At 37.6% G+C, this 12,671-nt stretch overlaps 1 protein-coding gene across 4 annotated transcripts in view; it reads left to right on the forward strand.

Moving 5' to 3' along the window:
- SREK1IP1 (SREK1 interacting protein 1) overlaps window positions 1–12,671 on the forward strand; it is a 35,289-nt gene that overhangs the window by 7,684 nt on the left and 14,934 nt on the right. For all 4 annotated transcript variants that reach the window (XM_004016940.4, XM_060400400.1, XM_042233753.1 and 1 more), the window contains exons 2-3: window positions 2,116–2,163; window positions 7,933–8,076. In XM_004016940.4, coding sequence (XP_004016989.1) covers window positions 2,116–2,163; window positions 7,933–8,076 — 192 coding nt within the window. The remainder of the gene's footprint in view (window positions 1–2,115; window positions 2,164–7,932; window positions 8,077–12,671) is intronic.

Below are 12,671 nucleotides of genomic sequence, written 5' to 3' on the forward strand. Positions count from 1 at the left end.
AGCAGTTTTATTCAGTGTTATTCAGTGTCTATGGTTTCTATGGGAACAAACTTCACATTGACCTGGATTCTCTGAGCCTTTTTTTCAGCATGTAGTTATTTCATAACAAAGAGCCTGATTTTATTATTACCAATTTCATTTTACAATTGTGCTACAGTGCAGCATATGTGTTTTTACTCTCTGCAGTAAAACCCACAGGTTTAAGGGGAGAAATATGAGGTTGGGGCACCACACTGAAAAACTTCATCACTGGTACATAAAAAATCATAGGAACCTATCGGCACATGTTAATTGGCTAAAAGATACATAAATACTGAAATAAGTAGGGCATTGTACCTTTTAAAAGTCCTGAAGTTTGCTGTGGGAGTGGAATTCAGAAGAATTGCAGCCTGTGAGTTGTTCTAAAGTAACGGTAGGAAGGTGATAATACAAAACCAGATAGGTATGGGTGCTGCTCTCAGACACATGGGGTGAACTGCGGTCACTGGAAATGTTTGAGATGTGCCCATGTGTGTTTTGAGGCTCCAGTCAACTGGATGCAGTTTTTTGTATTCACCTGGTCTATTTCATGGGCACTTTGCACTCCAGTTGTTCCCTCTTAGATGCACTGGAACAAGTTTACGTCTCTAAAATCAAGCGTAGTAGTACAACTGACTGTATTTTTACTAGAACAACTCAGTAGTGTATATTTTAGCTGGAAATTAATATTTGGCTTTATAATATTAAAGAAATGGTTTGAAAATGATCTTTCTTTTAAAATTAGGTATATTATATTACACTATATACCTTATTAAATTGGGATATCTCCATTTGAAGGATTTGAAAGTGAAACACCCTTCATTAAGGAAATAGAGTAATACTGTACTGGCCCGTTGATTGATTGATGGAAGCCCTTGCTGCTGCTGCTGCTGCTGCTCCTGCTAAGTCGCTTCAGTCATGTCCGTCTCCTAGCGACCCCATGGGCTGCAGCCTACCAGGCTCCTCCGTCCATGGGATTTTCCAGGCAAGAGTACTGGAGTGGGGTGCCATTGCCTTCTCTGGATGGGAGCCCTTACTGGAGGTTAAAATCAGTTTGAAGTATATATACACACAGTGAAATATTATTCAGTCATAAAAAGGGATGCTATTCTGGTTTGTGCTACAGTATGGATGAACCATGAAAACTTAATGCTAGATGCAATAAGCCAAGCACTAAAGGATAAATATTGTATGATTCCACTTATATAAGATACCTAAAATAGGCAAATGCATAGAGACAAAGTAGAACAGAGATTACCAGGGGCTAAAAAGGAAAGGTGATGGACTGTAATGGTTTATTGGCTACAGTTACTGTTTGAGATGATAAGAATGGAGTTTTGGAAGTGATATAGTGGTGATGGTTGCATAACATTGTGAATGCACTTAACACCACTGAATTGTACACTTTGAAATGGTTAAGATGATACATTTTTATATGTATTTTATCACAATAAAAAATGTTATTTCATCTGTTATTTGTATCTTCAACATTACTTGTGGATACCACTAATTGTACGGAGATACTGTAAATACTTTTAAACATTGGTCAGACTGAGTATGTGACTAGTTTCCTTTCTCTTGTCAAAATTTGAGTGCTGATTTGAGATGTTCCTTCTAATACCCAGCAATTATGTATCTTTCTAAAATTTCACCAATTCCTTTAAGAAAGTTAGAATTTCTTTTTCTTTTAAGGGTAAGCAGAAAAGCATTTGTTAACCTGAATGTTTACATATTTATCTAATCAATTGCTTTGTATTTGAGGGATAGGCCAAAGTACCCTGGAATTTCTTCTGCAGTGTTAGAGAGTCCTTGAAATGTTGAAACTTTGACTATTGTACTGCATTTCTGTTGTATTAGAAAAAAAATCTTCTGTTAAGTATTTGTCAAGGAAATAATTTGAGTGAATTAGCTTTTCTAGTGATTTCTAATAATTATAATAATTGAGCAGTACTCTTAAGCTAGGTCAGGGGGAATTCGGGTTTTTTTTTTTAAGAAATAAATTCTATCACAAGTGGTTTTCTCAGCTTTTCCAAGTGATGAAATGTTTGTTTTTACTTGTCTATATGTCTTCTTAAATGTTATCTAATTGTATTTCAGGTTGCAACAAGGACAGTGTCCGAGCAGGCTGTAAAAAATGTGGCTACCGTAAGTACATTAAAGGATAGCATTTTGTGCAGTGAATCATTGCCTCTTTGGACAATGTGATTTAGCATCCTGATTTCAGGGCCTTGGGCATAGTCCTTTAGCTCTGTTATTTGTCTTGGGTTTGCAGAAAATTCAGAAATCCCTCTGTCAGCACTTCTATTCCCCTGCCACAGACCCAGTGACAGGTGGCTCTGTATCTGGTGACTAGCAAAGATGTCATGAAGTACAAGTGTAGTAGATTTAGGAGCTTGGAGAAAGTATATTCCAGAAAAAACTATATTGACTCTTAACCTTTTATTCCTTATCCCTGCAAATACTAGGTGAAGAGGTGAGCAGTGGAAACGGTTTATGAAAGGTTTTCCTGTTGATTGAATTAACTCTGTATAAAGGTGAATTTGGTCTGCTGAAACCTTGATTTAAACAGCTCCATTATGATTAATGGAGTGAAAAAGTAAACTTCAGCATGTGCAGTTATGCAATCTAAATTTGTACTTATGTACTGTAAACAAATATCATTTCTCTATATAAATGTGACAATTCCTAAAGCCTTGATAACAGCTCTAACAGTGGCATTACACTGTTTTCTAAGTTGTTTGGAGAAAATGCAAATGAACCTGGATTGTTGTTGATACTCTAGTTCATAGCAGAGTTATTTTGTAATGGAATAAAAATGTTCTTGTATGGGAAAAAAATTTACTTTTTAAATCATGTAATAAGAGAATACTTGGGGTATGAATCTCCAAGGGCTAAGAATAAAAGCATGCTGGGAGAACCAAGTCACATGCCTCCAAGCAACAACTGAAACCTGGCTCAGTTGAAGCTTGCCAACAAAGCTAGTGGAGGTGATGGAATCCAGTTGAGCTATTTCAAATCCTGAAAGATGATGCTGTGAAAGTGCTGCACTCAATATGCCAGCAAATTTGGAAAACTCAGCAGTGGCCACAGGACTGGAAAAGGTCAGTTTTCATTCCAATCCCAAAGGAAGGCAATGCCAAAGAATGCTCAGACTACCGCACAATTGCAGTCACCTCACATGCTAGTGAAGTAATGCTCAAAATTCTCCAAGCCAGGCTTCAGCAATACATGAACTGTGAACTTCCAGATGTTCAAGCTGGTTTTAGAAAAGGCAGAGGAACCAGAGATCAAATTGCCAACATCCGCTGGATAATTGAAAAAGCAAGAGAGCTCCAGAAAAACATCTTTTTCTGCTTTACTGACTATACCAAAGCCTTGACTGTGTGGATCACAGTAAACTGTGGAAAATTCTGAAAGAGATGGGAATACCAGGCCACCTAACCTGCCTCTTGAGAAACCGATATGCAGGTCAGGAAGCAAAAGTTTGAACTGGACATGGAACAACAGACTTATTCCAAATAGGAAAAGGAGTACGTCAAGGCTGTATATTGTCACCCTGCTTATTTAACTTATATGCAGAGTACATTTTGAGAAATGCTGGTCTGGAAGAAGCACAAGCTGGAATCAAGATTGCTGGGAGAAATATCAATAACCTCAGATATGTAGATGACACCACCCTTATGGCAGAAAGTGAAGAAGAACTAAAAAGCCTCTTGATGAAAGTGAAAGAAGAGAGTGAAAAAGTTGGCTTAAAGCTCAGCATTCAGAAAATGAAGATCATGACATCTGGTCCCATCACTTCATGGGAAATAGATGGGGAAACAGTGGAAACAGTGTCAGACTTTATTTTTTGGGGCTCCAAAATCACTGCAGATGGTGACTGCAGCCACTAAATTAAAAGACGCTTACTCCTTGGAAGGAAAGTTATGACCAACCTAGATAGCATATTAAAAAGCAGAGACATTACTTTGTCAACAAAGGTCCGTCTAGTAAAGGCTATGGTTTTTCCAGTGATCACGTATGGATGTGAGAGTTGGACTGTGAAAAAAGCTGAGTGCCGAAGAATCGATGCTTTTGAACTGTGGTGTTGGAGAAGACTCTTGAGAGTCCCTTGGACTGCAAGGAGATCCAGTCAGTCCATCCTAGAGGAGATCAGTCCTGGGTGTTCATTGGAAGGACTAATGTTGAAGCTGAAACTCCAATACTTTGGCCACCTCATGCGAAGAGCTGACTCACTGGGAAAGATTGAGGGCAGGAGGAGAAGGGGATGACAGAGGATGAGATGGCTGGATGGCATCACCAGCTCAATGGACATGAGTTTGGGTGAACTCTGGGAGTTGGTGATGGACAGGGAGCCCTGGTGTGCTGCGGCTCATGGGGTCACAAAGAGTCAGACACGACTGAGCAACTGAACTGAGATGTTATAACTTTGAAATGTCTCTACATATCTGTGGTCAAAATTTAAATTTCTGATCATCTAAGAATTTTTCTGCTCATTGTCTCCTGAGAGTCTATTTCGAAAAGAACTCACAAGAACTATATTTTGGAGTAATTTCCTAAGTTTGTTCACTTATGTTCCCCAACTGAAAAAAAAAAAAAGGAAATTTTTTTTGTAGCTTCATAAGCAGTGTGTCTTATTATCAGTTTAGGGTCAGTTTCATTAAAGCAAGGCTTAAAAGGATGTGAGACAAAGACTGCTGCCAGTGTGATTATTATTTAAGTAGTTTGTTTATATTAAATAATAATGACAGTGTAAGATGTTTGGATGTCAAGCTAGTTTAAGTAAAAGAAAAATTGTATCATCAGAAATTCTGATCAAAATGGCAAGCTAAACCAACATAGAAAGTCCTCTGTTTGGCTCCAAACACAGATAGATGCTGGAGAAAAATATAGTAACAACAAAAATTAAAATAACCTAGCTCAAAAGCATAAAAGGAGAATTGCCACATGTTAGAAAGTAAAAGGAGCTCAAAGCCAGAGTAGGAAATGATAGCTGAAAACAATGAGGTTCACAGGCCTCCTGGGTAGACTTTTATGGAATATGGAATGAAGCTTTAGACCCCTGCAGGATCACAGCATGGCTGGAGTGAAGGCTCTTGGTTAAAGCCAGACTGCTCAAAAAAGCAGTGAAGCAGGAATTACAGAAATTCCATTTACTCTCTAGGGGAAGTGATGAGAAAGTTTACTGTGTTTAACTTCCTATAAAACAATTATTAGAGGGAAAGGAATAATTCAGAATTGACAGCCCAAGCTTACACCACCTGTAGGTATGAGGAGTAAATTTACACTGCCTCCAATGAGGCAGAAACTAGCTTTCCAAGCTAAGAAATTAATGTGAAAAGTAAGTCTGTTATCAAGTTAAAAAAGTATAAAAAAGTAAGTCCAGCTACATGCCATTATTAGTGAAACTACTTAGAAAACTGAAAACTACATAGGAAATTTCAAAATAAAGGGATGGAGGAAAAAGAGCAGATAGATATTAGGTTGAATATTGTTGATATTCAACCAGTTTTACTCATGAAAATGGTAATTTCATATGATTCAACTAATAACCAAAAGAGCAACTAGTAGAGCAATTATAATATTAGACTTTTGAGGCAAGAGCAGTTCTAATCAAACAAGAAGATAAAATAATGATTTTGACTATACCTATTAATATAATGTCAAAACATGTATAGCAAAAATACTACAAGGAAAAATGGACAAACATATAGTGATAAAGGTACTTAAAAATTACACTATCAGAAATTATTACACAAAAAAGTAAGATGGAGTTTTGAACAACAAAATAAACATGAAAGCCTCTCTTCAACAAGTAGTGATGTATTCTTTTAAAATACATTCCAAGTTTTTCCCCAAATTTACTACAAGATAGGCCATAAAAGAAATCTTAGTAAATACTGAAACACTGATACCATGCAGACAAACACTAAAACACTGGTTTACCATACAGATACTCGCTGATAACAGTGTAACACGCTTAGAAATCAGCAATAGCATAATCTGAAAGCTCCGTATGTTTGGAACCGAAAAGAACATTTGAATGATTCATTTGGAAGGAAATCACAACCAAGAAAATTTGTTTTCAGCAGTATGGCAGGTTGGACCCTACTATAAACAACTAAAAAACTAGTATAAAATATGCAGTACATATTAGATATATTAGTATGCTAGGAGAAAATACAGAATTCATGACTACTTAGAGACTAGCAACCAAAGGAAAGCAGAAAGTCTAGGAGGTGTTGAGGGTATTTGCTGAACCCAGGGTTCTTGAACTTCTATTTTTGTGTATTGACTGAGTTCAGGGAATAAGGCAAGGCCCAGGACCCAGCCCAAGATTGGTACTTTCCTAGGAGATGCTCTCATATGAGTCTAAGACTTCCAGAAGATTTTATCCTTGAGTAAGAACTAGGAATAAATCCTAGAACAGGGTTGTAGTGAATTGATAGTGGGTTGTGAAATAAATTATGTGGTTTCTATCAGCATTCATATCTTTTGAGTATCAAATGTCATAATGCTTCATGTAATTTTTGTTTTAATTTTTGTGAGTTAGTGTGTATTTGCATATGAACATATATATTAATACACTTGATTGCATTGCTATTTTTTATCATTAGTCAGTCCTAGTCAAAAAAATTTCAAAGTTACTGCCTTAGAGAGGCATATATGCACGTTTAACTACACATTTCATAATTATTATAATAGCAAAATGCTAGAAGCAACCTAAGATCCTATCAGTAGTAGAAAGGGTAAACGTATTTTTATACAATGGAACATTATTCATCAGATAAAATGAGATAATTACATCTACTTATATTCACATTGGAGAAGGAAATGGCAACCCACCCCAGTGTTCTTGCCTGGAGAATCCCAGGGACGTGGGAGCCTGGTGGGCTGCCGTCTATGGGGTCACACAGAGTCGGACACGACTGAAGCGACTTAGCAGCAGCAGCATGTTAGCATAGTGGAGAGGGCAATGGCACCCCACTCCAGTGTTCTTGCCTGGAAAATCCCAGGGACGGGGGAGCCTGGTGGGCTGCCATCTATGGGGTCGCACAGAGTCGGACACGAATGAAGCGACTGAATCACAAAACATAATATTGAATGGCAGAAACAGTTACAGAATGATAGCTAAGTATAATTGAGTTTATGTTAAAAAATAATAATATGATGTTCTGAAAATATCGACACCAACTTCAGTATAACCAACTTCTGAAGACAAAGAAAATGGGATGGGTTTGGGGCAGGGGTCCAAGGCATGGTGCAAGCTCTCCAACTTTGTGTGTGTGTACACGTGTGCAAGCCTTTCACTTAAAAAAAATTATAAGTGAATAAAGCAAAATGTTAACATGCAGGTGATAGGTATTTAGATATTCTGATAGTGTTTCATCTCCAGGTGTTTATAATGTTTGGTTTTTTAATTGCATCATGCAATAAGTAGATAACTGTTGTAGTTTTCTTATAGGGAGAATCTTTAAGGACTGAATATTATTGTTAGAATTAAAAGCATAAGTATTCTTGCAAACAACATGTTCAATTATTTTATTATGACACCTTTAGTTAGGTGAAAGCTGTGTAATGAAAAATGTAATAGTAAGATGAGAAGCAAAAAGGGGAAAGAAATTAAATATAGGAGAAAGAAATTAAATATAAAATCTAAAGTTGAGAATATTTACATTAATTCAATATTCTAAAATCCATAAGATGTAACCAAAAAAAAATATTTATTGAATAAGAAGCCCTGTTAAAAAAAGTTCTTTTTTCATTCAGGTAAAGCAGATGACCACTCACTGAATAAAAGTTAAAACTAAATATTATATTATTAAATTGCAGTTGTTGCTTAATGGACAAACAAAGCAAAAAATATGTAATGTATCTGTAGCTTTGTCATTCATATTTCTTTGTTTTAATTAGCTGGTCACCTGACTTTCGAATGCCGCAATTTTCTCCGAGTAGATCCCAAAAGGGATATAGTTTTGGATGTCAGCAGCACAAGCAGTGAAGAGAGTGATGAAGAGAATGAGGAACTGAATAAACTGCAGGCATTACAAGAAAAAAGTAAGCAATACCTTTTTTTCCCTCCAGCGTTAAAGGTTGTTTTTAAATATGTATTATGTCATCTTTATCTGTTGTTCTGTTCTATTTGTCATTAAGATAGTTTGCATCTTACATAAGAAGTATTGCATGGGTAAGGAAATAGGCTGAACGTTGTAAGTTACTTGCCCAAAATCAAACAATTGGTCATTGATAGAACCAGCAGGCAAGTATGTTTCTAATTCTGCAACCCAGATTTTATTGTGTTTTGTTTTTCCATCTCACTGGAATGTATCACATGGTACAGAGTCTAAACGATTGGATCGTCAAATCACACTCATTAAAATAAGAGATCTTAGCGGTATCAAGGTTTAGTTGACCCTTGAACAACATGGCTTTGAATTGTATGGGTTGACTTTCATACAAATTGTTTCAGCATTACATACCAGAATAATAAACAAGCTACAGTTGATGGAATTCACAGATTCAGAACCATGCATATGGAGAAACTGTGTATGTGGAAAGCCAATTCTAAATTATACTTGGATTTTGGACTGCAAAATTACAGAAAATTTGTTTTCTCACAAAATTTATTTCCTAACCCCTATGCCACTCAAGGGTCAACTGTAACTTTATGTATGTGGACGACCTTGTGGCATAGCAAAGCAGCAAGAGTTCTGGGACGACAGTACAACCTCCTAGGTTCCCACTCTGGCCACGGTTAATGTAAAAGGTTTCAAAAAGAAAGTCATTTTGGTCATGAAACACCTTAATTTTATGCCCAGATAGTTACATTTCCCAGGGATTATGGATTTATGCCCCATAAATCCCTAGATTCCAGGATTACTTACCATAAACAGTCCTAGACCAACCAAGTACATTCAGCTATATGCAATCTATAAATAAGGATTCTTCTGCCAACAGCTTGATCATAGACTTCGAACTTTCAGAACTGTGAGGAAATATACACCACCTCTTCCCCACTCACCCAGAAAAGGATTTTCTGGCTAGCAACTACTAGTAATTTATTTCCAGGAAATCTATCATTAGCATGTTTATAAAGAAATATGACCAAATTACCTTTTTTTCTTTCCTGAGGCATCCTCCTTTCCCCTGCAACAGAGAACAAATTTCAGACCAACTGTTTAACCATTTGTTTTCCATCTTGTGTGTAAAATGACCTGTCTTTGCAGTGGGGTTTTTAAGCATAAAATATGCCATATGTGAAAATATTTTGTAAACTACAAAATGCCATATTGTTAGTTGTCACACAGAAGCAAAATGCAGCTTATTTGAATATGGGTTTAGGCATGGAGTGAGACAGATACAAAAAGGTTAAACTTGTTTTTGATCATAAGAGAACGAGAAACACCTTAAAATTTTTTAACCTTTCCATATAATGTCCAGTGAAGGTAAGTGGAGAAAGTCAAATGCCAGGGTACTGGGACAAGCTGAGAAGGCAGAAGGGTAGCATCTCAAAGAAGGCAGGCGAGAGTGACGGGAAATATGAGTCTGTACAACTTCAGTGATAGCTGCTTGAATATATATGTTTTTTCTTTTGCTCCCTACTGAAATAACACTAAAATAATAATAGAAGAATTTTTTAAAAGACCCAAATTCACAAGGACAAAGAAAACAAGAGTCAGAAAATTTGGGTTAGTGATAATGAACTCATACTTTAAGAGAGCTCAACCCTTTAACAGTGTGGAAAGCTGAGAAATAACCTGAGTATCCACTCTAAAACCCCCTAAAATCTTGACAGTGAGTATCCTTGGTTACCTCTGAAAGTGAGAGTGTAAGGCTGGAAACAGGGAGTGCTTAAAAGCCTGCAGTAGTTAATGCTCCATTCCCTCCCCCTGTTCTGTGAAGCCCTGTCGTCTCAGCAGACTGCCACAGGCCTATTTCTAGACAGGGTCAGATCAACAGTCTTTAAACTGGGACACACCAAACCCAAATGAAGATATTCAAGTTAAAGGTTAGATACAGAATGGTGAGAGCCTTCTAGCCATCTTCACCTATTTGTTCCCAGTCATATATCACTCAGGCAGAAGATCTGAAGATACATCCCTGGGGAATCTGACCAGCCAAAGAAGAAAGAAATAAGGATATTGACATTAGGGATCCTTCAAAGACAAGATCTCACCAGATGGCCAGTGAAGTCTGGTCTTCCAAGTTTCGCTTGCTAAAAGCTTCCGGTCAGCTTTTTAGACAGTGAGGAGTGCTAAATTTCTGCAGAAGGATTCGCACATGAAATATAGATTCCAAAACACAAACAAAAAATCAACTTGAGAAATATAACCTGTAGAGGGAGAAAACTTAGCAGAATAATAAATATTTAGTTTCATACAAAGATAAGATATAGCATGCATGAATATGAATAAAACCAGCTAAAGGGCTTTTGAAAACTAAAAATTAAGATGGAAAACTTGATAGAGTTGGAAGGTAAAGTTGGAAAAAACAAAGAAGAGCAAACTGAGAGAAAAAAGATAGAACAATTGAAGAGTCATTCTTGAAAATACTTCATTCAAATGAATCCCAGAAAGAGAAGAAATAATTTCCAGAGGAAAAGGTTTAACAAGTACCAGGCACAGTGTTAAAAATATCCCACAGGAAGGTACACTATAATGAAACTTAATGTATGCTAGAAACCAAAAGATATAATCCAGACTTCCAGATTTGAGAATAAGGCAGGTCACAGGTGAAGAATGAGGAGTCAGAATAGTTGTGCACTTCTCTAAACCAATATTGGAAGCTAGTAGAATGTGGATCATGCTTTCAATTGTTGAAGAAAAGTTATATCCAAGTTAGGATAATATACCCAACCAAATTCTTAATCAAATGTGAAAGTACAGTAAAGATATTGTCAGACATTCAAGTCTCAAAAAACAATTTACTTGTCACTCTTTCTCAGAAAACCTCTGGAATAAGTGTTCTACCAATGTAAGGAAATACACTGAATACAGGAAGACAGGAATGTAGGGAATAGAAAAGAAGGGAAATTTGTAGCATGCTGGTAAGGAGATATTCCAGAAGGACAGCTGCACCAAAAGGGAGAGTAGTCAAGCCACATAGGAGCACAACAGAAGATTCTAGGAGAGAAAGCCTAAGATCCTTAATCCCACAAGGATACTTTCTATCCCTTTCACCTATACTGCCCTATTTTTAAGAAGACAAATGCAAAAGAGTTTAGAATTAGGAAGAATCTTTAGAACAAATAATTTTAAAACCTAGTTTTGTAGAAAAAGAAAATGAAAACAGGTGACTTTCCAAAGTCACTTACCGGTCACAGTAGAGCCAACATTTCTTGCCATGATCCAGGTTTCTTGCCTACTTGTCCTGTAGTATTTTTATTACAATATGCTGCTCTCCTACCTTAGATATCATCCAGTCTGTTGGTTCTTGACCTTTTTGTCCTTTATCACATCAATCTTGAAGCATAAACTACACTTCCATCATGAATAGTGGTTTGTTCTAGAGGTGATTTTTCAATAAGAACGCCCGGACAGATCCACTCTGGGAGAAAGGGGAGGAAGTAGCATATAATAGCCTCCAGGACAGAGAGTAGTTGGTGAAGCTTCATTATTAGCATCAGCTTTCTGGCTCAGATGGTAAAGAATCTGCCTGCAATGAGGCAGGCCCAGGTTCGATCCCCAGGTCAAGAAGATCCCCTGGGGAAGGGAATGGCTGCCCACTCCAGTGTAGTAGGGCTTCCCTGACAGCTCAGTGGTAAAGAATCCACCAGCCATGCTGGAGACCCAGGTTCGATCCCTGGATTGGGATGATCCCCTGGAGAAGGGAGTGGCTACTCACTCCTGTATTCTTTCCTGGAGAATGCCATGAACAGAAGAACCTGATGCGCTACAGTCCATGGGATCACAAAGGGTTGGTCACAACCGAGCGACTAACACATACGCAAAGAAGGGACCCACATTTATTTCATGATCACCAAATGGGATCCCAGTGTTGTTCTTCAGTTGCTAAGTCATGTCCAGCTCTTTGCTATCCCATGGCCTGCAGCATGCCAGGCTTCCCTGTCTTTCACTACCTCCTAGAGTTTGCCCAAACTCATGTCCATTGAATCAGTGATGTTATCTAACCATCTAATTCTCTGCCGCTCCCGTCTCCTTTTGCCCTCCTCAATCTTTCCCAGCATCAGGGTCTTTTCCAATGAGTCAGCTCTTCGCATGAGGGGGCCAAAGTATTGGAGGTTCAGCTTCAGCCCTTCCAGTGAATATTCAAGGTTGATTTCCTTTAAAGACTGACTGGTTTGATCTCCTGCTGTCCAGGGGACTCTCGAGAGTTTTCTCCAACACCACATTTTGAAAGCATCAGTTCTTTGGTGCTCAGCCTTCTTTATGGTCCAGGTCTCACATCCGTACATGACTGCTGGAAAAACCATAATTTTGACTGTATGGACCTTTGTCAGCAAAGTGATATCTCTGATTTTGAATATGCTGTCTAGGTTTGTCATGGCTTTTCTTCTGAGGAGTAAGCCTCTTTTTATTTCATGGCTGCAGTCACCATCTCCAGTGATTTTGGAGCCCAGGAAAACAAAATCCATCATTGTTTCCACTTTTCCCAATCTGTTTGCCATGAAGTTGTGATCTTAGTGTTTTGAA

The sequence above is a fragment of the Ovis aries genome, chromosome 16 (assembly GCF_016772045.2).
Source record: "Ovis aries strain OAR_USU_Benz2616 breed Rambouillet chromosome 16, ARS-UI_Ramb_v3.0, whole genome shotgun sequence".
NCBI classification, from domain to species: Eukaryota; Metazoa; Chordata; class Mammalia; order Artiodactyla; family Bovidae; genus Ovis; species Ovis aries.